Below are 26666 nucleotides of genomic sequence, written 5' to 3' on the forward strand. Positions count from 1 at the left end.
ATGTGCGTGAAATTAGCCAAGCAGTCAGAGTAGCCAGAGTTCAGCCAGAGTAGCCAGAGTTCAGCGAGAGAATTCATAACTCTGGGTACTCTGACTGGCCAGAGTTCAGCCAGAGTAGCCAGAATTCAACCACAGTAGGCAGAGTTTCTAGCTTTTTAACATGTTCTGGCTACTCTGGTCAGCCAAAGTAGCCACAGTAGCCCGAGTCACCAGGATATCATTTGCTCTGGTTACTCTGGCTGTTTCTAACAGAGTAGCCAGAGTTCAGCCAGAGTAGCCAGCCTTTCTAGGATTTTAACATGTTCTGGCTACTCTGGTCAGCCAGGGTAGCCAGGTCCCGTGTTCGCAAAATATTTTCAGTCTTAGCTGAGTTTGATAATGAAACTTAATATGTCATTTCTAGGTAAATAGAATATTTAAAACTGAATTTCAAGTTAATAACTATTTTCAAGTGGTTAATTAAAGTAGTTTTGGTTACTCTGGCTGGCCAGAGTAGCCAGAGTTTCTAGGGTTTTAACATGTTCTGGCTACTCTGGTACGCCAGAGTAGCCAGAATAACCAGGTCCCGTGTTCGCAAAACATTTTCAGTCTTACCTGAATTCGATCTTGAAACTTAGTATGTTATTTCTTTCTAAATAGCATGCTTAAAACTGAATTTCAAGTTAATTACTATTTTCAATTGGCTATTTATAGTAGCCATAGTAGCCAGAACTCTGGTTACTCTGGCTGGCCAGAGTAGGCAGAGTTCAGCCAAAGTAACAAGACTTTTTAGGATTTTAACATGTTCTGGTTACTCATACCAAAGCAGCGTATTAATGCTTGAAACTTAAATGGCAGACACTAGAACATAGAAGAGTACATGCATCCCGAATAATGTTGTACAAATAACCATTCCAATTAAGGCACCAGTCATTTTGACTGCGAAGGTAATATTTACTTGAGCAGCTTAAAGTGTCACATTTCTTAAATGAAGATATAAATGAAACTGTAACGCTTATAAACATTTTGTCTATAACATGATATAATATTTTGTGTACTTTTTACAAAAGGTAAAAAAGAACTGTCGCGGAAAACGATAATAAACCAAAGACATATGACGGGCTAGAATATTCGATTGGTAATATATTGCTTAACTTAAAACTGGACAAAAATCATGATGAGTGTCAGCTGTTCAGTATTGTACAGTTTATGGAGTCACGAAAGGTTTTTAAGTAAAATACTATGTTAAGCCCTGAAACCTCGAGCATGCATAAAAAGTGTAGAGTAGCTAGCTCATGACACCAACTAACGTGATACAGCCAGCTATAGTACATGCAGTTCTTATATATATCTTTAAGACGTTATGTAACATTTATCTTTTCAGAGACTCTAAGTCATGTCCAAACTGTCGAAAGACAGTCCCTCGGTTACTTGAACATCTCAGAGCATATGCAGCTAACCGGACTCCCGAAGAGCATAACTTCATGAATATAAAGGAGACAGAAAGAATTAAAGTTGTTGGTATGCAGTCAGCTGACATTGATAACCTCAAAGAAGAATATCCAAACAGCTACCGGGATGTAGCCACGTGCTTATTACGAATGCAGATCCCTGTGTATGAGAAATCAAATCAAATGAACGGAATGCGAGCGAAGAACCCCGTTGTGAATCATTTAACACTTGATGATATCCAAAAAATCTGCAGAACACCTAGAAGAAAATCAGCCGAAAAGCGCCAGGATGTTAATTTACAAAATGTGGAATCGGAAAACGTCGTTGATTCATTGTCTCCATCTAAAGATAAAGTGCCGATTAGTCCCGAACTCCAAACGTTATCAACTGAAGGTATGGGGTTTTCTGCTGACAAATCAAATCAAAAGAAAATTGAAAGTAAAACTAGACGCAGTCGGTTGGACGTTTCGGATGACAGTGTTCATAACCCACAAAGGAAACGTGTACAGCTTATATTTTCTGATGATGAAGATACGGAAACTGTTGATCAGCATTCAGAAGACGAAGGCAGAACAAATAATGACAAAACAAGACACACAAGCACGAATATTCTGGATGTCTCAGATGACAATATTCGAACTCCACAACGAAAACGGGTACGAGCTATATTCTCAGATAACGAAAATACGGAAACTTTTGACCAACTTGACACACAACTGGACAAACCAAAAGATAAGCAGTCAGAACAGGAAGGTACAGAGGAAGAAGATAACGACACTATCAGACGCACAGACACCAGTGAAAAAAAGGAGCAACAAGGGTAAACGACTCCAGGATATAACCTCGGCATACAAGTACCTTGTTAAATCAATAAATATTCTTTTACAGTGAAGTGGTACCTTTAAGTAAGGTGAAGGTAGGTGAGAATTTCTTACTAGGAATTCAAGCCTAAGTTAACTAACATCATTTGAATTCCTAGTAAGAAATGCTCATGGTTTAAACATATTTTATTAGCGAGATAGTTTACAAAATACATATACAATCAACAGAATTCACAAAAACGCTTAGGATAGGATCGAAAGCCTAAGGCTTATATAGATCTTTTCCTGTATGAAACAGTTACACATTCAGGGTAGTATATGAAATTACTAATAGTCAATTTTTCATAAATGTCATGAAGTAATAACAATTATTATAACTGTGAAAAAAAGTGAAAATAATAAGTGTGAGACATGAAGACTTGACGAGAATGGGCAGATGGTTAATTTCAAGTATTATTCAAATAGTTTAGAAGCCTCAATGAACCTATAGACTAATTTAAATATTGTAGTGTTTGTATCATCTGTTAGGTAGGAACTGCCATAGAGTAATAAATCAGTAGTAATATCAATATCCGAAGCAACTGAATTTACACCATCCAGTAGAATATTTCTTTCATCAATGTAAAACGGACAAGAGAGAAAGTAATGAAAATTCGATTCCTCACTTCCGCATTGGCATTGCGGTGAATCCACAATATTCATGGCAAATAGATGCGCATTCAATGCGCTACATTCGGTACGCAAGCGGGTATGGAGAATTTGAAGTTTTCTTGGACCGAGAAAGAAGTAAGAGGGGACTTGTGGCGGCTTATTTATATTACTTAGAAGGTTCTTGAATATATTCAAGGACGGGGCATTTCTTAATTCATCAGGTAAATGAGGCATTCTTATATTCAGACTTTACCGTAACGCATTCCGCATCGAACCAACCGTCGTTGTCGTAAAAAGTACGCCTCGATTTGGAGCCGTTTTGTTTGAACTCATTCTTAAATAACGGTTCTGCCGTTTGAAGTATTACACGAGAAAATGCATTAACCATAGAATCAATTTCTAAGGTTTCATTTAAAATTATATTATTAAATTCCTGTAGTCTACCGATAATATTACTTCTAAATTTTTCTTTATTGTCGGCATTCCACTTATAATAACTATGCGTGTCTGAAAACTGTGACCCTTCATTTTCGCGCCACGGCTCAAATCCATCGATACAAAACGATAAGGCGGCATGGTCGCTAAACATATTAAATGGTAATACCTGAAAAGAATTTATAGCATAAAAATCTGTCTCTTTCAACAAAAGGTAATCAATCACGCTACTTGAATTACGGTTAAAAAATGTATTAATACACTATGAGTTCATCGGGCAAAAAGAAAATAAAAACGTAAAAAGGAAGCAGTAGTGGAGATGAATTTGTAAATCTAAGTAAAGTGTATATCGTCGGAGGCCCGTCACAGGATTCAAAATCGAAAGATCAAAACAAATCTGTAAGTGAAATCTTGAACGAAACTAACAGTATATTATTCAATAGTTCAAATAACGTTTTTGAAGATATTAATTCGTCGGATTGTTCGTTGTCTAACCACAACATCACGCCTGAAGATAATATCAAGATGGCGTCTGCGCCCGGTTCATCAACTGCAACCTCGCCGGCGCATCACACTCCCTCGAACAGTGACATTATGAGCGTTCTTAAATGTCTGGAAGTAAAATTAGACAAGGTTGAATCTCGTCTACAAAAGCTTGATTTAGTAGAGAAGAAAGTTCTTTCTTTCGAAAAAGATCTTAAACTTTTGACTGTGCAAGTTCACGATAGCAACAAGGGATTTGACCAAAGAATGACTGATATTGACGAAAGAGTAAACAGGTTTGAGTTCATATCAGCTGAATACCAATCACGTATTGACGAGCTTGAAAGAGAAAATTTAAATTTGAAAGACAAAGTTACATACTTAGAGTCGCAAAGCATGCGAAACAATCTTGTATTTGGAGGTTTCCCTGAAGAATCTGGTGAAAATTTGGAAGATAAGTTTCGCAAGTTTTTAGTTAAAGATCTTAAACTAGCACAAAACATTGTAGACTCGATGAAGCTAGAGCGAATTCATCGGATGGGGGTTCCGAGTTCCGACGGATCCCAGCGGAAACGTAACTTCGTTGTGAAATTTACATTTTTCTCAGACAGAGAGCTTGTTCGCCGGCAAAAACATCTCTTAAAAGAAACGGGGTTTCTCCTTCATGAGCAATTCCCGCCGGAAATTGCTGCTCGACGCCGGAAATTGATGCCACAGCTAAAGGAAGCTATCAAGGACAACAAGAGAGCCTGGCTGGTATATGACACCCTGTACATCGAAGGTAAACCGGTAAAGTGTAACTAGGACTGGTCGGAGAATGGACCAAAAATCTTAGTTTGGAATTGTAACGGTTTAACTGACAGCAAATTATCTGACCAAGAATTTGTTTCTTTCATAACAAGCAATGACATTATTATTCTGGGTGAGTCATGGACAGATAAAAACTCTTCTATTGATATTGATGGATTTACTACTTTTAATTTTTACAGGAAATTTAGGCATAAGAAAGCTAGGAGAAATAGCGGAGGAATTACAATATTTTTGAGAAATTCGCTAAAAAATGGTGTATCTGTTGTTAAAAATCACTTTGACACGATAATTTGGCTCAAGTTAAATGCTCAATTTTTTAACTTTGATAAAGATGTATACCTGTGTGTGGGTTGTACCTATGGTCGGACGAATCACCGGCTTCACATATTGTTGATGCAAATTTGTTCGATTTACTCATGCAAGATATTAACTATTTTGATAAAATTGGTTGTACTATGATAGCAGGTGACTGGAACTGTCGAGTGGGAATTAGGCCTGATTACATTCTTTGTGACTCAGTGATAAATTTTACTGATGATTTAAATTATACACCTGACCAGAACCTCCCCAGAACCTCACTCGACAGTACGTGCAATAACCGTGGAGTTAAATTATTAGAACTCTGTAAAGCCACGGGATTACGAATCGCCAACGGCCGTTTAGGCCATGATTATAATATTGGTGCATATATCCATTATTACATCCAAAATTTTCAAAAAAATGCTTTTAAAACACATATTTTGTCCATATTTTGCAGAGCAACGCAAAGTGCGTTCACTATCTAATCACGTGACCAGGTATCAAATTTATCTCTTTTAAAAAACGTTTTGACCGTGTTTTTTATATATAAAATCTAATCTTTTTCATTTCGCTGATTGTGGTTATTGATACATACACAGAATGAAAGGCAGCCTGTACAGTGTGATAACATAAGATAAGATCGAATAATTAGTATAGTTGCAGTGGTGCAGACTTTATAATCAAACTAATTGCTAGCAATCATATGCCCTCAGTAAGAACCTAATTAACACCTTGGTGTGAGAAGGAAAGAAATTTTGTAGTATTTTTGCCTTTCCTGGGCTTGTTCCATGGACTGTATATGACAGAACATCTCTACTTTATGTATCAGTTGATGATTTTTATTACAGACATATTTTGTGGGTAATTAGCATAGCCTGGGGTGTTTATCTTGTCTCCATCCGGTGTATTCGCAAATGTCCATAAAACATCACGCGTAAAACACTTACAGTCATTGTCAAAATCTTTCAGGGCGATAAATAATTTTACAACATTACGCTTCACAGCAAAAAGGGTGAAAGCTTTCAAAAGGGAATTGAAAGAAAAGGAATTGTTTTGTGTGATGTTTTATGTATATCCTTTACCACTAAAAAGTGGCATTTTTTATTTTTTGTATTTTTGGTCCATGCATTCAACGAAACTTATAACTTCATCCAGCATATACATGGCAGAAAATAAACATTACATACGCAGGATGAACATGTAATTTTACTTATTGTTTAATATATAATTATTTATAACTCATGGAACAATGTCGGCATCTAGCAAAGTCCATAAAATACAATTAATTACAGTAGCTTAAAGATGTGTTATATTCTGCTTCTATCTGACCAAGATGCGTTGCAGCCGAGTTTACCTATAGGTTTATCGATATTTTAGTGTAAAGGGAAACACCAATTACGGCACACAAGACAAAATATCAATACCGACAAGAGTTGCGGTTTGTGATAACGTTTAATGTCGCAACGCCGCTAAATGTCGCAACCACCGTTATATGTCGCAAGGTTGACGTTAAATGTCGCAAAATCGTCTGCCGCTAAATGTCGCACCTTTAACGTTAAATGTCGCAAAAATTTGCCCACCGTTATATGTCGCAACTCCAACGCTAAATGTCGCACAGCAGAATAAGGTAAGTTAAGCAGTCTTTACAACTTAGAGATAAGTTTGGGTAATGCATGCTTGCATGCATCAGTATGCAATGTGTTGATTTTGGAAGGGCTGAAATGACCTTTCACTCTAATCTGCACGTTTGCTTTTCAGTGGTCCCGCACCATACATACGTTATATCTTCTATATATAAAGGTTTGAGCACTAACGTAGAAATCGCCACAGTACTAAATTTATTTCAGGTATGAACTATGTAATTATATGGAGTCCTGTTTAGCTCATGAGATATTAAGCTCGCACTCCGTATTGTCGCGCGTTGTATCGCATGTCTTGAGTCGACCTGAATTTCGTTACACAACAGCCCGGGGGCCAGAAATTGTTGATGGAGGAGGGGGCACCAGTTAAAAACAAAAGCGTCACCGGCGACGTGCGGTAGGTATAGGGTTCCTCTATCCGTATTTGTGGGAGAGTTTTTTATGTACAGGTATGAAATGCTGGCCTATGGTGCATATTTTAGTCAATTTTTTGAGATACGTACTAGAGGGGCACTCCCCTTATTTTAGGTGGTTAGGGTCTTTTCCCGTTTACAATACAGGTATGGAATGCTGGACTTTTATTGCATTTTTTGTTCAAAATTTCGGTGCATGGGAGGGGTTATGGGAGGGAAAGTTTGAAAAACAGGTATAAAATGGTTGCCTCTGGTGCATTTTTGGTCTTAATTTTAAGGTACTGGAGGGGTACTCCTCTCATTTTAAGGGGTCAAGGGTTCTTCCCCCCTGGGGAATTTTGAAATATAAGTGTAAAATGTTCGCCTCTGGGGCGTTTTTGGTCTACATTTTGAGAAAATATTATTTCCAAAATAGTCGGGTGCAACCTAGATGAGTATAAGTCACTACTTAGCCAACAAGGGTGGGGTTGGGGGTGGGGGATCGGCTCGGGCCGCGATCCGGGCCTGTTACACAACAGGATGTTTACACAACAGGATGTTTAACTACGCGACACCGTGCGAAGATTTTCTATTAATCAGCCATGGATTCTATTTCTTTGTTTGGAGGTTTACATTTAAAGTCATAAGGTAACTATTAAGCTTCAATGGCGGAGAAAGATCCTATGTGGCCCTCTGTACAACTTTTTAGGTAAAGCGGGAATTTTGATATTATTTTACTTTTAGTCTCTTAAAATTGTTTTGTTTAGTCTCATTCCCCTAATTAACCTACATTTCCGCCTACCCACACATAACCCCCTCTCTCTCTCCCCACCCCCACCTACACACACACACACACATACACTCCAGAAATGTAAATATTTATATTTTCTATTAATTGTCTTGGTGCTGTGTGTTTGTGTCTTAGATTTCTGTGTCGTTATTCACCCCGTTCCCAAACCATACCCAACCCCCACAAACATACAACATCATTACCAAATCGTATTTAGTTAGAAGAAACATCAGAATATTTCTGTCCTAAAACACTAGTAGTACTGGTCCTATTACAGAATAATAAATATTTTTCTTGCGTGACTGTTCAAGTAAAGTGTGGAACTCAGGTGAGCGATCTAGGACCAACAAGGTCCGCTTGTTGCTACACGTAACAACACTTATCATTAAGATAATTATTTGTATTACATAAACCTGTTAATTTTTTTTCCCTCAAAAAAGTAAATATACTCAAGGAACTGATATTCAAAGTGTCAAATAGGAAGTGCGACATTTAGCGTTGATGTTGCGACATATAACGATCTGCAAATTTTTGCGACATTTAACGTTAAATGTGCGACATTTAGCGGCAGACGATTCTGCGACATTTAAACGGTGGCTGCGACATTTAACGTCAACCTTGCGACATATAACGGTGGTTGCGACATTTAGCGGCGTTGCGACATTTAACGTTGCCACACGGTTCTCGTATATTTCACGATGAAAACTGTTGGAAAATTTACATTAGTATCTCAATATCAGTAAGACAGCTATCTTTGAGCAATTATCTTGATCTTTCGAACTTTTCTGAATACTATCACAATAGCCTAAAGTTTTCTGGAAATAAAAAGCAAATGAACAAAAGCAGTACTAAGCAGTTAACGTGAGCAGTAACAATGAACAAGTACAAGTAGCAGCAGTACAAACAGCAGCAGTTGCAGTGAGCGGTCGCAGGAGTAGCAGCAATAGCAGGAAAAGCAACTGATATTTGTGTGAATTGCGTTATTTTTCCATACAGTTTAATTTATTTTATCAATCGTAATATATAAATAACTTCATTTCTTAATAAACTATAAAGAGAATTTAGTTTGAGGTAAATAACGGACACAGATATTCTTATGTGTTATACTGAAATATTTTTTGAATGAAAATTCGCTGTGTAACGTATCTGTCGCTGATTTACAGCTATCTTTGCAAAATCAATGAAATGACGATCGAACAATTGTCGATAGTTAACTAAAATATTTAATTTGTATACTCTGGTTATATTTAAAAACATCAAATGCGGGCACATTTTTACTGTCCAAGTTGCTCCTCTATCTGTAGAATGGACGAAAAATGCACTAAAACAAACCTCCGGCTATAAAAGATCCCAAGGGAGCATGCGTTTTCTTCAATCCGGTTCAGCTACGCCCCTGCCGGCTGGATGCACACTAAGGGAAATAACCTCACCACATATTCCAACTCCTACACAGTGATTTCGCTCTCATTGATGATCACTGATGCGTAGGAGTTTGTACACATACATAAACATTTTTTTTTAATTATTAATACAGGCAATGAACTGGATTAAACACGTAATTAGATATAATGTTTATAATAAGTTATTCATTTCACTTCAGACGATTTTCAAAAAATTGAAAGCGAAACCGAAAGCAGATTTTGGAAAAACCCGGTATGAATAATAAATATCTCCGTGTGCAATACCATTGACGATCGGAATATGGCGGTTAACAGTCTTCTGTCTGTCTTCAACAAAGACGAAGATTTCTCCCACGGTCTTGTTTTTAAGGTAAGATTCTACTTTATTCATTTTTTTATAACTTTTCTTACTTAGTAGATTCTAATTGTATAATTATCGCACTGGTAATAGTTTTTTTGAGCATTGATAGAGTATTGGAAATTTTCAAATATGTTAAAATGTTAACAGAAGTCGTTGGATGATCAAGACATGTGCTCAGTTTGTTTTAAAAAACAAAAATGTATTGACTGAAGGTTGTCAGGGGCGGCATGGGAGGGGGAGGGGTGCTGACCCCCAAGTGTCTGTGGTATATTTAGAATGTCGTATATTGACTCGAGATGCTAATATTTGCATAAAATATACCGAAATACGCTGGTGAATGGTGATGTAGGGAAATAAAATACTACATAGATATTATGTACATTATATAGGGTACCTATCACACAATTTATTTAAAGTATATAAAATTTGAAACATCTGTGACAAAAAAGTTTGTATAAACAAAAATCATTACATATAGGGTATTCCGAATCACCATCTTTTTTCTGTTTTTCTGCTTAGTTCTATTCTATACACTATAACGGTACATTTACAACTCATGCCTTTAATTCTCTTTCCTCACGCGAAATATTACCAATTTTGCCCAGTTCCTTTGAACTAGTGCTCAGCTAGTATTGACCATTTACATGCTACTCCGTGTTACATTTGATAACAGCTATTATCGCATAGTGCGGCAATTTTCCTTTGATCTTTGCAGCATGTTATACATAGTAACACACATTATTACTACAAAACTGTGCTGATATCTTACAAAACTGTTGCGATATATATCAACACGGAAATCTCTATGGAGTTTCATAAGAAAAAAAGTGTTCCGATATATATCAGCACAGTAAAACTGTTCCGATATATATCGGAACACTTTTTCTCTATTGAGGTCCTATCAAGGGAGTATAATTTTTTCCTTTCAAAGAAAAGATGATTTTAGCTCCAATTTACAGTTCACAGAGAAAGAATTGTCACAAACACCTACATTTATAAAGTAACAGAATAAATAAACTAGAATATTTCAAAAACTTGATAGTTATTGCCAAATTCAGAAATACATGAAATATATGAAATTCTGAGATTTCTCAAATGTTTCTTTTTCTTTGATTTTTTTTACAAACAAAACAACAAGTTTTACAATGTCTGGCCAATGAAATGCAAAGATTTAAAACCAATGCAGAAATTTGTTGGGTACTTTTATCTGGGGAACACATTTTCTAAAACAGAAGTTTTAGTGTTTCAGTCAGCGAGGCGCAGAAAGGGAATCAAAATAGTAAAAATAATAATAAACAAATTTAAATGAAAATGATATATAAATTTTAATGATAAACTATGCGATAAAACAGTTATAATATGTAGTGCTCGTGTGTTACCAGGATATATCAGAGCTAGGTGTACATCTCGTTATTTTTCTCTTCACATATCTGTCTCGGCCTACCGGCCTCGACGATATGTGCAGAGAAAAATACCCTCGATGTACCCCTAGCTCTGATATATCCTGGTAACACACTCTCACACATACTATAACTATTACATAATATCAGTAAAAAGATTACACCTTTAATTATGACTAAACTTTGTGTTTTGTGTAATGTTGACATAGCATTCCGAAGTCCATTACACTAGAAATGAATAAAAGCAATAGTGATTCAAATGTCTCGAAATAGTCCGGGGATTATAGGTCGTATAGTGTCATTCAATTATGTTTGAAAACGAGTATTTACATGAGAAAGCATTAATCCCATTTTAGTTTTCTGAAAACTGGTTCAAAATACCCAAGTACAATGTATACGCTTTTAAAAGCTTAAGGTAACTTGACATGAACAACCAAGATGGCGTCACGAAATTAGGGTTGGTCACATTATTTACCTCTATAGACAATATGCTGCTACAGAGGTCTAAAGATGCATTTTAATCATTTAACACACACATAAACAATTGTAAAAATGCATTTAATTTTTAAAATTATAAAATCAAATGTTTTGAAACTCACCATGAAAAGTAGTCAATTTTTGTGCGCATTTTGCGGAAAAGTTATGTATCCAAACTGAAAATAATTTATATCATCATATGTTTGAATATTTCCTTCAGATGCTCCACCTATGAACAAAAGAATTTATCCTCTGAGTTTTATGCTGTTTGCTCTGGAATTTCATCAGTAAATTATAAATTTCAATATTTTGTTGCAAATAAATTCAGTAACAAGGGGCTATGCAATTTCAAAAATATGTTTATTGTAAAACTCACCCAGTCCTATGAATGGAAAATAAACCAAAACATAGCTGATTTTGGGTATATTACATTATTTTTTTATGACTCTTCATGTTCAAATGAAGAAATCCTTATCTAAACTGTCTCTATATTTTTGGGAAGCAACAGAAAATCAAGAATATGTACTTTATCAATTACATTAAACATATATTAATTTAGTATGGCCTAAGATACATGCTTTCCATGAGATTTCCATGCAAGTCAGTAAAGTTTTGACATTGAGGGTTATTCAAACAGTAGCAAACACATTTGAACTAGGACACAGATTGAAAAGATTGTAAATGTTTTATAAAATTTAAATGGAAACAATGTAGATTACTAAGAAATGAACACATCACTCAAAACTCTTAATATGTGAGGATGTAAAGTCTCAGAAATAAGGACAAAGTAAACTTACATGTACTTTAAATTTTTTTAACGTCCCTCATACTGCCAGCAGGTTTCAACATTTTCGGGTGTAAAATATAGAAATTTATAATTTACTGATGAAATTCCAGAGCAAACAGCATAAAACTCAGTGGATAAGTTATTTTGTTCATAGGTGGAGCACCTGAAGAACACATCTAAACATATGAGGATATAAATTATTTTCAGTTTGGATACATAACTTTTCCGCAAAATACGCACAAAAATTGACTAGATTTCATGGTGAGTTTCAGAACATTTGATTTTATATTTTTATAAATTAAATGCATTTTTACAAGTGTTTATGTGTGTGTTGAATGATTAAAATGCATCTTTAGACCTCTGTAGCAGCATATAGTCTATAAGAGTAAATAATGTGACCAACCCTAATTTCGTGACGCCATCTTGGTTTTCCCTGTCAAGTTACCTTAATCAGTGCAAAACGAAAGCGCATTAAGACTTAAATATCTAATCCATTTAATCCCTCTAAATACATTTCGTAAACTTTGACATTATTATAAAAGGGAGTCAATGAACATGTAGATTCTATATGCAGGTCAGATCTCTCGAAGATACCGTAGATATGTGAAGGAGATCCATTACCATTTCATGATGTATATTAAGTATATATTCAGGCCACATCAAATTTAAGTTATGTTAAGCGTCCTCGGGCTCGTAGATTTTATGCTGTCCGATGAAAGAAAAGTCTCAAAATGTTTAAAATATTAAACATAAAAACTAAAGCCCACTCTAGTCATTACACCAATTAAATAACACTTTTTATGATAAACCAACTGTAACACGGTGCCGAATATCACATTTATTTACTTCAAATCCTTCTTAGAATTGACAAAAATTATCATCGGGAATATTAATGGAGTTATTAACAAAACGCGATACAGTAATCGAACGATAATTTGATATTTGTAAACAAAAGCAGTCTACCGTATTATTTACCACTTTATGTCAATCACATATAGACGATACGGATTAGTATCTCAAACTGAGACTAGATGAACAAAGTACTGTATTAGCGCAGTGTGTTAGGCCGCTTGGTATGACACCCGAGATCCGGAGTTCGATACATGGTTGAAGTAAACTTTTTTAAAACTTGTTCTTCATAACGTATCACGCAGATCTAACCGTTATTGAGTTGATCTGGGCTAACGTGAAACGACAGGTTGCAGTTCAAAAATTCAAGTTTAATTTAAAAGAAGTCTCTTCTCTTGTTGAGGAAGTTTTCCAACTGATAACACCCATCGACTGGAAGTCATGCTGCGAACATGTGAAAAGGGTGGAGGCGACAGGATGTTGCCAGAGATATATATCAATCAATTGTATTGATTAAAATTTCATTGATATAAAAAAAAGAAAAAGAAAATAGAAAAAAAGAAAAAAGTAATGCACATAATACGAAAAAATAAAAAAGAGAGGACAAACTGAGAATCAAACTGAGATAAAACAAAAATATAGCAGGGCTACATAATAACATTTCTTAGAAAATAAACCTCTTGCGAGTTTCGAACACGTGTTATTTTTCGCACTGCATTTGAAAACCGACAGCTTAGCCACCTGAGCTATTTCGCCATTCAAGTATGTGTTAATTTTTATTTCACAAGTATCATAAGAATGCCTATCTTATTTACCGTGATAACAGACCAACCTAAATTATCTGTCTTAGACTCGCCTGACATTTTCGCGCCATTTTTATTATCGTCCGCCGACTGTAGCTGTGGCCTTTATTTACTAATACCGGATCAACCCATAACAATGAAATAGGGAATCAGATGGACACACTATATGACAAATATCTTTTATTATACCTTACTTTTGTCTACAATGGTAAAATCCCATTACCCGAAAAAGTGATATTTTGACTATCAAAAACATTTCCAATCTTTTTGACACGTGACCAAGCGAAAATGACTGTCAGGTCATGTGACCGCGCTGATATTTTGAATATCATATAAGGGCAAATAACTGCTTCAAATTTTTAACCAAAAGATTTCCTCCCTTGTACACAATGTCATATTGTAATGACGTCACTATTCAATGTGTACACAGGTGATTGCCGCGCTAAAGATGCAACTGTTGAATTAAATTAATTAAAAACATTGTAAAAACTTTTTTATGTGCTTATTTTTATGTGCTTAATTTTGTTCGGTATAATAAAATAAATATCATATGACAGCGAGTCTGACATTGATATTGTCAACCCTCGAAACAGAATGTCACCACTCGGCATTCGCCTCGAGTGACATTCTGCCCTCGGGTTGACAATATCAATGTCACACACGCTGCCATATGATATTTATATAATATCGCAAGACAGATGCGAGTAGCGGCGTGGTCTGATGGTTAACACGTATGATTTATAAGCTTACAGGGCTGGTTTAAAACAGGACGAGCTACTTTTTTATATTACAGTATGTTTTTACCTGGATAAGGAATACGGGTAAAACTGTTTGTATCATGATTTTATGGTGCACTTATTCTAAAAGTTTATTGACATTTTTCTGAGGATCTCATAATAGAATAGATGTTGTATCTATTAACATTGCAAAATGAAAACAAAAAACTCTTGCAAGGAAAATAAAAAGGAATAAATGAAAACAAACTACAAAAAAACGATATAAAAAGGATATACAAGATCCGACATACTACCCAATAGAGTAGAAGTCTGTTATAGAATAACGCATTGTATTTAGAGCTAAGAATAGTACAATATATGAATTAACACCACTTATCGGATAATACACCTGCTTTACCTGTTTTTGGATTTTACCAAATACCTTTAGAATAAAATTATCGCGATCCATTAATACTCGTATACATTTTAATGTCAACCTTTCCTGTCACGTATGTGACTGCAAAAGCAGTTTGCACTCACATAGTTACTTAGTACTGTATTATTTCAATGGATATAATTGCCTAAATTATTTCGAAAAGAATCAGACCATGAGTCACCAGTAAACACAATCACCCGTATTATATCACTGTCCGTATCAACTGGTCAAGTAGATCTCAGAAATTATGTTATTTTGATTAAATTGTAAATATGGTCATGAAGAAAACATGCATAATTAGATCTACTACTTAATTAAACTGAACTGTTATCTTTGAGTACACCTTTTGCATAATTATAAGACAATCATTAGAAAAACAAAACTTTCACAATGCTGGACTAAATTGACCAAATGCCGTTGACTGCATTTACACAAGTTTAATATTTCTTCGTTGCGGAGTGCTACAAGTAATGTTTCTCTGTATTTGTGACACTTTTCTGTCGCAGTATTGTTCTTGCAAACAATTCAAATATCTTTCTGCTGAAGTGCTTCTATACAGGTCGTGCGTGTTTGTATCAGCAAAAATAGGGAGAGCGCAAATGTACCTTTACGTGTCATGAGCCCTATCATTTTGCGAGACAAGTAGTCTCTGCTGTGAAAAAGACGTGGCTGAAATTATTTGTCCACCACCTCCGATTCATGTGGAGAAATGGCACTTACGGAAAACAGGGTTACACGGGTACCAAGTCTCCGGCTTATTTGACTGGCCCACTATGTATAAAGTTGAAAACGTCACTAACCTCGAAGGCTAAAAGCGTCAACACCATGTTTTCTGCTGTTGTGGTGATAAAGACCATAGAAAGTCAAATTTCTAGTGGCAAATATTATATAATTGTGTTTTTAACCTCAATATTGATAGCAAACTAGTATATGCGTCGGTTGTATCTTGTTGCAAACATTGCATAGGTCGCCATTCCAATATATGATCTTTAAGTGTATATTATTTTGACTACATCCCCGGGGTGCAACCCCATTCCCGATGATTTTACGTGTTGATCATTAGAAGCGTCACATTTCAGAAATGTAGGAAATAAGCATTGTTTTCCTTACTTCTACTCCTTTTTGACGGTTAATGCCAGTATAGTTTCATGACAACAACCGCGATTCTTAAATTAGATATTTCACACATATGACCTTTATTCATTTATATTTTGCATTTTTTGAAAACATTTGTATATGTGTCATTATTAAAAAAAATATACCTACCTCGATATTTTATATCGTGATGCTCAACACCAGCACTGGAAGACGCGCAACCCATTCTTTAGCATATTCCTAACCGTGTAGTAACAGTAACTTTTGGTTTACGTAATTCGAGATAACCAAAATTCTAGTTAAAATGATATTTTGTGCGCCTGTTAATGGGACGGGGACTTGAAAATGTCTCTGAGAAATTTGAAATCAACCGCGCCATGACAAAGTAACATAATAGCTTTGCGACCAGCATGGACCCATACCAGCCTGCGCATCCGCGCAGTCTGGTCAGGATGCATGCTGTTCGCTTTCAAAGCCTATTGCAATGAGAGAAACCATTAGCGAACAGCATGGATCCTGACCAGACTGGGTGGATGCGCAGGCTGGTCTGGATCCATGCTGGTCGCAAAGCCACTATGTTGGTTTTCTAATGGCGCGGCTCAGATAAGCTTGTCCGAGATATAGAGTTTTATCAGTATTAGTTTTTACATGTCTTCATGATCGCAACATTTTATCATAGGGGAATCAATACAAAGAAAGGGGTGCGAGTTGCTGGAGTTGGAGGTTAGGGTGGGAGGAATGTAAAAACACTTGAGGCCGGTTAGAAACCTTTTGTTTCATCTCAGCAAATTTATAGTCGTCACCGGTCTCTGAACACTGTTTATTATATTAGGAAGCTTTCCTAGTTCTTTAGTTAAATGTAATTGTTTCATACACGTGACCCTTTTCTGCATGTTAACACATTACAGCTGGAGGAGCGGTGATTGGAATTCACGACCATTGACTTCGCCAGACACTGAGATAGTGCTTTTCATACTTTTGCTAAATCTGATAAATCGTAAACAGCAAGTTTGTCACTTTTGTGAGAGCTAACCTCATCGAGGAATAGTTTTAGCTGCACACTGTAGGCCATTTAACTCGTTTTGAACCCCAGTTCCCTTATTCAAGGTGACTGACCGTCCGAAGGCGGCACTTTAGTTGTCAGTACTTTTTTAGTTTTTCATGGTTGTGTTTTGTCCTACCCACCTGACCCTAACAACTTGCGCGCCGTTCTTTTTTAATCAGTTTTCTTTCTGAATATTCTTGATAAGGATTTTTTTTTATTTTGAACTAGAACAGTATAGATAGAATTAACAATTTCATTTCCCATTTACACGCTAATGTGATTTCTCACATTTTGAATACAGAGAAGGAAGTATTGAATCAATGTATTGTTAAATAGTGCACAAGTTAGGTATTTTCTGTTTTATTTACAGCATTTTCCAGTAGAATGGCGCGAGACAGACGTGCAAAATTATTTGGAAATTATAACCAGAGCAGACGTCAACGCCATGTGTATTCCAGCTGCGCGTTGTGACGTAGCAGTTGCTATTTTCGACGACATTGTATATGGTAAAGTCTTCCAATGTCTAATTTAACCACTCAAAGGTTTATTGCTTTTCATAAGCAATTTAATTATTATCATCAATGTTTAAACTCGCCTCTTGAAATATAATGTGAGGAAAGTTATATAAGAGACAAGCAGACTTACAGAAAGTATATTGCTGAATCTAAACGAAACGTTCATTATTACAAAAAAACAGCTAAAATAAAATATGTTGTTCCTAAGTTATTGTTTTCTGTGAAGCAAAAATTAGTACTGTCATAAAGATCGTTATTTTACCATTGTAGACACAAGGATACAGAACTGGCAAGAGAAGGCATTCAATAGGCCTGTAGGTGACTGTTACCCTACCTTGGAGTTACTGGGAAGTCCCACAGGCGTCTTTATTCCACAGGTACCTGCAGGTGTAAGCGATGAACTTCTTCAGCTGTATTTTGAAAGTGGGAAATCAGGAGGCATTGAGGGCACAGTGGTCGAGCCCGTGGAACTAGGCACTATTGAGGAAAAGAAGTATGCAGTTATAACGATAGAAAATGGGCAAGGTTGGTCATTGTTTCAGTAACTCTTTCCGTTTTTGATACCAGTTTCAAGCTCTTAACACAAATAAATTTCCTCAGTTCAGCTTTGTTTATTGCGCTGGTCAGAATATTACATATAAAGTCAGTTGTCCAATCATGGGATGAAATTTCATTTAACGTAAGAATGTCATTGATTATTTCTCGATTATATTCTATTTACCTGTTTCATGTGGCTTAGTTCAGTATAATTACCTGTAATATTCTAGCTCAACCGAGCACAGTCCGAGCACTTTGTATTCAAGGTGATCTAATGGAACCAGTGTTCATCGTCCGTCATACGTCCATCTTCCGTTGTCAGCACTAGGTAATTAAGTCATTAAGGCAAATACTAGAAAGAAACACTCTAGATGCACAATATTTTTTCTGATCTTCATGAAATTTTGTCACAGTTATTGTTTTTATGAAATTTTGGTATGGGATATCTGAAATTGAAAAATATGTCGCGAGGTCAAATCATGGAAACACTGTCCAGAGGTCACAATTTGTACTCGGTCGGCATGAAACGTGATTAAAATCTTTATATAAAGTATAATTCGGGTTTTAAATTACAAGTAGTTCATCTGGAGGCAAATACTAGATCACTTGACCAAATCACAGAAACACCTTAGAAACACACATATTTTTATTTTCTACCTATCTACATGAAACATGTTCATAGATTTAGACCAAATTGGTAACTGGGCCATCTGGATAAAATTTAGCACGGATGGGTGGCATGGGGCTTAGTTTGTATAACTTGTAAGATAAGTTTAAATATCTGTTGTTTTTCTGTTTAAGCTTTGGAATCTATTTTATCAAAAGAAAACCACGGAGTAAAAGATGTTGATCTAGAAGTAGGACCGTTCTATCCATCCGTCCATCGGTATATACTAGAAACGCTGAAAGCTCGAGAAACCGAGTGTGGTAAGTTGTGCCTAGACCATTATACTATACAGAACATGAACAAATCGGAGTTCAGTATTTTACTAATTGTAGCACTGACATTTCAATTAGATAGACCATTCATTAAAATAACACTACTGACGTTTCAGACTACTTTTGTCAACGACAACCTATCATAACATGTATAGTGTTTAAAAAGTGGTAACGTTTTTTCGACGTCCACAGACATATGGACAATCGAAATAATATATTGCTGTGTTCGAAGTATAAATGAGCCGTGCCATGAGAAAATCAACATAGTGGGTTTGCGACCAGCATGGATCTAGACCAGCCAGCGCATCCGCGCAGTCTGATCAGGTTCCATGCCGTTCGCTAATGGTTTTGTCTAATTGCTATAGGCTTTGACAGCGAACAGCATGGATCCTGACCAGACTGCGCGGATGAGCTGACTGGTCTGGATCCATGCTGGCAGCAAACCCACTGTGTTGCTTTTCCCATGGCACGGCTCAAATATTCTATAGACATGATTTAAAAAAGTTAGTTGTTAGCGTACTCTGCCTGCGGCATGGCACTTTATACAAAATAGCTACTTTTTGACAGTCGCATTTAATTTTCATTATCTGTGTCCGTGAATTCTTTTTACAGAGGTTACACCGGCTGTACAAACTGAAAGTCAATCCGTGGAACAAGTAGTTGACCGGTCTCCAAAACCAACAGATTCTGACATGAGTACTGGTCGTCAGCCCGAATTGGAAACACGTAGTGACAGTTCTGACGAGAACGAAAGTTTTAATCCTGGAGTATCATTTAACAGTAAAAGAGGCGGTGACGTATCCCCACCATATGCAAATAGACCGATCCAGTTTTTTGGCGGGAAAGGGGAACGCTCCAATACAAACGTAGCTACCGTTAAACCGGTGTTCAGACAGGAGATGGATATACATGAGGTCCAGCAAGTGGTAGCAGTGGGACAGTATTCTTCACAACCGCATGACAAGCGCCATGAATTTGAACAAGATATAGATTTGCCTGATTATAAAATAGAATTACTTGTTTTATGTAGATTTCAAGAAAAGCATGAGAGCGAACGTTTGAAAATATCTATCAAACATAAAGAAGGGAAAGTAGAATTTAAAGCGACGTGTTTTAAAGAGTTCAAAGCTGTGAGAGTAGATATGTACAACTGCTTGGATAATGTCGTTACTAACGTAAAGAAACTAAATGACGCCAGATATGCACTTCTGTCTCGTAAACAATGCCTCTCTTGGATACGATCCAAATGTGAGAGGACGAATATAAGAGTTGTGTTTGTTACTGACGAGAACAGAAAAGAGATAATATGTCATTCTTTTTCCGAAAAAGAAGCAACCAGAGGCATTCGCCTTCTGGAAGAAGGTATCACTGCGATAACAGTAAGGGTTAGACCAGAACAACAGTTATGCTTACGTAATCATGCATGGTTAACGTTAAAGAAATCATTAGACAACGATATGACGTGTGTTTACGTAACAGAAAATGGAATATGTATATGTATAGATAGCTTGATCGATAACAAAGCAAGAGAGGCAAAACAAAAGGTCATTCAGTACCTAAGTAAAGATAATGTGAATAAGAAAGTAGCCACGGTAACTCTCGAAGCGGCAAAAGCTAGATGTTTTAAGGCATGCATTGAAGATAAACTTCGACAAGAAATACAGTAAGTCGTATCCTTTGTATTAAAGTCATAAGGAAAAGTGTATTAGTACATGTGTGTCACATTTACATTGCATTGTTAAATGTCAATAAAACGTTGTTCGCTTTCGTTAATACTATCTGTTACCTTGTCGTAAAAGTATAGGATAGTTTTAATTTGTTTTGTTTGTCAAAGCATTTATTACTGAGATTTTTGAATTCCAAGAATCAATACCGTGCGTTGTTCTGGTATCAACAAAGAAAACCTGTGATATTTATTAAAGTTTCACAACGCTGATAGATCGATCGGTGATGCCTTCCCTGAATTGCAGAAGTTTCAGTGTAAGAAGTAGAGCAGCTGCTTAGACCTCTGGTATGTTTGAAAACCTGTAACTGTTGTATACATATGTGGTAAAATATTTTATCATTTATCCGAAATTATGTCATCATAAATTTATTTGTGTATAGTTGTAATTGTGGTTCTTTTCAGAAAGAGAAATGGCGTATTGCATGTCGAGCAACAAACCGAAAGCCCACTGAAGCTACAGCTGTCATGTGAAGGTCCGGAGTGTGTTACCGACGAATTGACTAAAGCTGTAGAGCGAATATGGCACGAAAGTGTAGATTTTACCAAGCTGTCGACATCAGGTCATTATGTATTTCGTAATTATGTGTTTCCCTCTTTGTTTTAGTCAGTGGCCGGTTGACTGAATGATCAAGAATGATCAAGAAGTGACTAAATAACCGAATTGCCGAAGGACGGAGTGACTAAATGGCCGAGCCACTGAATGACCGATTGACTGAATGTCCGAGTAATTGAATGGCCGATTGACTGAATGGCCGTGTCTGAGAGGCTGAGTGACTGGATGTTATATTGACTAAAGATATGTCTAAATAGCCGAGTAACTCAATAGGCCCGAGTGACTGAATGGCAGGGTGACTGATCTGCTGAATATCTGAATGGACGAGTAATCGAATTAACAGAGCAAATGGCCAAATGAATATCTGAATGGCCGAGAAACTGAATTGTCGAGAGAGTGCTGTGTAAATGGCCGATTAACTGAGCTTCTGGATGTCTGAAGGACTGAGTGACAGAACTGCTGAGTGACTGAATGGCCGAGTGACTGAATGGTGAGGTGACTGAAATGTTGAATGTCTGAATGGCCGACTAATTGAGTGGACAAGTGAATGACTTTAAGTAAATACACGCGTTGAATTGACATATTACTTATATTTACCTGTATTATAAATGTACTGTATAAAACATGCTCACAGAAATATCTGTATCTCTGATGAACAAGTGGTCCATACACGGACAAATGTATCTAATTAAAAATGTTTATACTAAAATTTAAAGTGTATGTCCTCAAATACAATTCCCCATACTCTATATAAACCAATAGACAAATAGAGCATTGATACCTACAAGTACCTGATAAATACCTACCTGACATTGTTTTTCTTTGTGATCAGTTTAACTATGTCATAATTGTAAGTGAAACGTCTACAAAGAGGCCGAGTGGTTAAGGTCGCTGACTTCAAGTCACTTGCCTCTTATTAATATGGGTTCGAGCCTCGCTCAGGGCGTCGAATTCTTCATGTGAGGAAGCCATCCAACTGGCTTACTGAATGTTAGTGGTTCTACCCAGGTGCCCGCTTGTGACAAAATAATGCACGGAGAGGCACTTAGGGTCTTTCTCCACCATCATATCTACTAGTAAATGTCGCCAAATGACCCGAATTGTGTTGATGCGACGTTAAAACCAACAAATGCATAATTATGTCTCCCCCCCCCCCCCCCCCTCTGGGGGAGACATATTGTTTTTGCCCTGTCCGTCCGTCCGCCCGTCCGTCCGTACGTCACACTTCATTTCCGAGCAATAATTAGAGAACCATTTTACCTAGAACCTTCAAACTTCATAGAGTTGTAGGGCTGCTTGAGTAGACGACCCCTATTATATTTGGGGTCATTCCGTCAAAGGTCAAGGTCACAGGAGCCTGAACATTGAAAACCATTTCCGATCAATAACTAGAGAAACAATTGACCCAGAATGTTGAAACTTCATAGGATAATTAATCATGAAGAGAAGATGACCCTTATTGATTTTGGCGTCACTCTGTCAAAGGTCAAGGTCACAGGAGCCTGAACATTCAAAACCATTTCCGATCAATAACTTGAGAACCACTTGACCCAGAATAATGAAACTTCATAGGATGATTAATCATGAAGAGTAGATGACCCCTATTGATTTTGGGGTCACTCCGTCAAAGGTGAAGGTCACAGGGGCCTGAATATTGAAAACCATTTCCGATCAATAACTAGAGAACCACTTGACCCAGAAAGTTGAAACTTCATAATATGATTAATCATGAAGAGTAGATGACCCCTATCGATTTTGGGGTCACTCTGTCAAAGATCAAGGTCACAGGCGCCTGAACATTGAAAACAATTTCCGATCAATAACTAGAGAACCACTTGACCCAGAATGTTGAAACTTCATAGGATGATTAATCATGAAGAGTAGATGACTCCTATTGATTTTGGGGTCACTCTGTCAAAGGTCAATGTCACAGGGGCCTGAACATTGAAAACCATTTCCAATCATTAACTTGAGTACCAGTTGACCCAGAATATTGAAACTTCATAGGATGATTGTACATGCACATTAGATGACCCCTATCGATTTTGGGGTCACTCTGTTAAAGGTCAAGGTCACAGGGGCCTGAACATTGAAAACCATTTCCGGTCTGTAACTTGAGAACCACTTGACCCAGAATGTTGAAACTTAATAGGATGATTGGACATCCAGAGTAGATGACCCTTAACGATTTTGGGGTCACTCTGTTAAAAGTCAAGGTCACAGGGGCCCGAACATTGAAAACCATTTCCGGTCAGTAACTTGAGAACCACTTGACCCAGAATGATGAAACTTCATAGGATGATTTGTCATGCAGAGTAGATGACCCCTAACGATTTTGGGGTCACTCTGTTAAAGGTCAAGGTCACAGGAGCCTGAACATGGAAAACCATTTCCAATCAATAACTTGAGAACCTCTCGACCCAGAATGATGAAACTTCATAAGATGATTGTTCATGCAGAGTAAATGACCCCTATTGTTTTTTGGGGTCACTCCTTTAAAGGTCAAGGTCACAGGGGCCTGAACATTGATAACCAGTTCCGATCAATAGCTTGAGAACCACTTAACCCAGAATGTTGAAACTTCATAGGATGATTGAACATGCAGAGTAGATGACCCCTATTGATTTTGGGGTCAGTCTATAAAGGTCAAGGTCACAGGGGCCTGGTCATGTAAAATCATTTTTTGGAAATAACTTGAGAACCACTTGACCTAGGATGTTGAAACTTAATAGGATGATTGGACATGCGGAGTAGAGGACCCCTATTTATTTTGAGGTCACTTGTTCAAAGGTCAAGGTCACAGGAGCCTGAACAGTGACTTGAGAACCACTAGGCCAAGAGTGTTGAAATTCAGCGGGATGACTGGACATGCCAAGTAGATGATTGCTATTGCAGCCAACCATCAGTGTCTCTTTGTTTTGTTTGTTTGTTTGTGTTGGGTTTAACGCCGTTTTACAACAGTATTTCAGTCATGTAACGGCGGGCAGGTAACCTAACCAGTGTTCCTGGATTCTGTACCAGTACAAACCTGTTCTCCGCAAGTAACTGCCAACTTCCCCACATGAATTATCAGAGGTGGAGGACTAATGATTGCAGACACAATGTCGTTTATCAAATAGTCACGGAGAACATACGCCCCGCCCGAGGATCGAACTCGCGACCCAACGATCCGTAGATCGACGCTCTACCTACTGAGCTAAGCGGGCGGGTTCCAGTGTCTCTTTGACTTTCGCTCCTGACCCCTATTGACTTCTTGCCTATAGGACTTTGCATTCAGGGAGACATGCGCTTCTTTACAAAAGCAATTTCTAGTTAATATCTACATTATACAAGTGTGCAACGTAAATAATTGACAACATGAGGTACTTAGAAAATCAATTTAACAGTCATTTTGTCCTGTTGTTCATGATTCGAAAGTTCTTCCCTCCTACACTAAATTTTATGACAGTACAGTTTGTAAACTTGTAAAAAGCGATATGTAATATTCCTCGGTATAGAAGTCACTGCGTTAATTCATAAAAAACATAATTAATTTGTTTTAGTTGAAGATAAATGTCTCATAATGAAAGCGCTGAAGACGGAGATGGAAAAGTACTTCGTCAGCAAATTCGAACAGAAATATAACTGTTTCCTAGAAATGTCGACAAAAGGAGAAGTTTCAATACAGAGAGCACAGTACGTATACCAGTAAACAAGTATTTTCACTTGCCTGTATATTATCTATACCGATGTATGTTTGTGTCTTTGCTGTTTTGAAAATATCTTTTTGAGTGTTGATGCAATGTCTATGTTGTCTTCTGGAGGATATAGCCCAATTGCTGTGTGAGTGAAGTTAAGCCCTACATCTGTGAGAGTGTCTTCGAGGCAAATATAGTCGTTCTGCTGTGTGAGTGACCAAGTTGTCTTTAGAAAAGTATAGATGTACTGCTATGCGAAAGTCCAAGTTGTCTTTAGAAAAAATATAGCCCAGCGGTTGAGCCGTACTTCTGCGTGAGTTTCAAAGTTGTTTGCAGAAAAATATAGCCTAACAGCTGTGTGAGTGTCCAAATTGTCTTCGGAAAAGCATTGCCGCACTGCCGTATGAATGTCGGAGTTGTCTTTAGAAAAAGTATTACCCTGCAGTTTTGCAGGCTGTCTTGAGAAAAATATAGGCCTTCTCCTGTGTGAGTGTCCAAATTGTCTTTGGAAAACTATGGCCGTACAGCTTTGGGAATGTAAAAGTTGTCTTTAGAAAGGTAAAGCCATACTGCTGTATGAATGTCCGAGTTGTCTTCAGCCGTACTTTTTTGTGAGTGTCCAAGTTGTCTTTGGAAAAATATGGCCGTACATCTTTGTGAATGTCGAAGTTGTCTTTAAAAAAACGTATTACCCTTCCGCTGTTCGAGTGTTTAGAAAAGTAAAGCCATACTGCTTTGAAAGTGTCAAAGTTGTCTTTTGGAAAGTATAGCCCTACAGCTGTGTGAAGGTCCCAGATGTCTCTATTACATTATAGCCGTACTTCTGTTTGAGATTCCAAGTTGTCTTCTGAAAACCGTAGCCGTGCCAAACTCCAACACAGTGTTACTTCCTCTTATCGGTACAGTAGATATGATTGTTTGACAATATTCCTGCGCGGAGGTTGTAGCCGTGCTGCTATGTGAGTGTCCAAGTTATTTTCAAAAACGTATAGCCCTACTGTTATGCTAGTGTCCGAACTATCTTTAGGAAAGTGTAGCTAGCTATACCTCTGTGTGAGTATCCGAGTTGTATTTAGAAGAGTATAGGTAAACCGCTGTCTGTTTGAATCTAGAGAAATACATGAAAGTGAGCGAAAATTCAATCTATAAGAGAAGCAGTTGCCTTCCTTTGTTTGTTGTCTTTCTTGGTTCTAGAATGCCGCTAAATACCATTCCTCAGTTGGCTGACTAAATATCCATATGAATAGGAAAAATACTCATTCCCCTATCCTATGTTAATAAGATTTAAATGAGGAAAAAAGATGACTGTATTTAAACACATCGGTAAATAAATCAGTTTTGCATTTTCCAGTGTAAGAGTAGAAGATGTATTTGATTCATCTGAGGAAGAAGCTATTGAGGAATCAGCAACTGGTATAGATGTGCTAAATGGCAATGGAATTGGTGACTCAAGGGATGAATCCCGTAAACCTCAATCATCTAGAGTTGAAAAGTCGGAGAACAGAAGGTACAGAAGAGGAAAAATCCATGAGCTACAGTCAGGATTGGTAAGTGTATGTATGACTTAGTTTTAGCAGGAACGTGACATGGCTCAGTA

At 37.0% G+C, this 26666-nt stretch overlaps 2 protein-coding genes across 2 annotated transcripts in view; both read left to right on the top strand.

Moving 5' to 3' along the window:
- The first annotated feature begins 3863 nt into the window (after positions 1-3863).
- Positions 3864-4625, top strand: LOC128557270 (uncharacterized). Its single transcript, XM_053544481.1, has one exon. The coding sequence runs from the start codon at positions 3864-3866 to the stop codon at positions 4623-4625; it is 762 nt and encodes a 253-aa protein (XP_053400456.1).
- Positions 4626-9189: 4564 nt separating this feature from the next.
- The window catches only part of LOC123556639 (uncharacterized), a 69659-nt gene continuing 52182 nt past the window's right edge, over positions 9190-26666 (top strand). Inside the window, exons 1-2 of the mRNA XM_053542906.1 lie at positions 9190-9523; positions 17493-17628. Coding sequence (XP_053398881.1) covers positions 9455-9523; positions 17493-17628 — 205 coding nt within the window. The 5' untranslated portion in view covers positions 9190-9454. The remainder of the gene's footprint in view (positions 9524-17492; positions 17629-26666) is intronic.

The sequence above is a fragment of the Mercenaria mercenaria genome, chromosome 5, assembly GCF_021730395.1.
Source record: "Mercenaria mercenaria strain notata chromosome 5, MADL_Memer_1, whole genome shotgun sequence".
Taxonomy (NCBI): domain Eukaryota; kingdom Metazoa; phylum Mollusca; class Bivalvia; order Venerida; family Veneridae; genus Mercenaria; species Mercenaria mercenaria.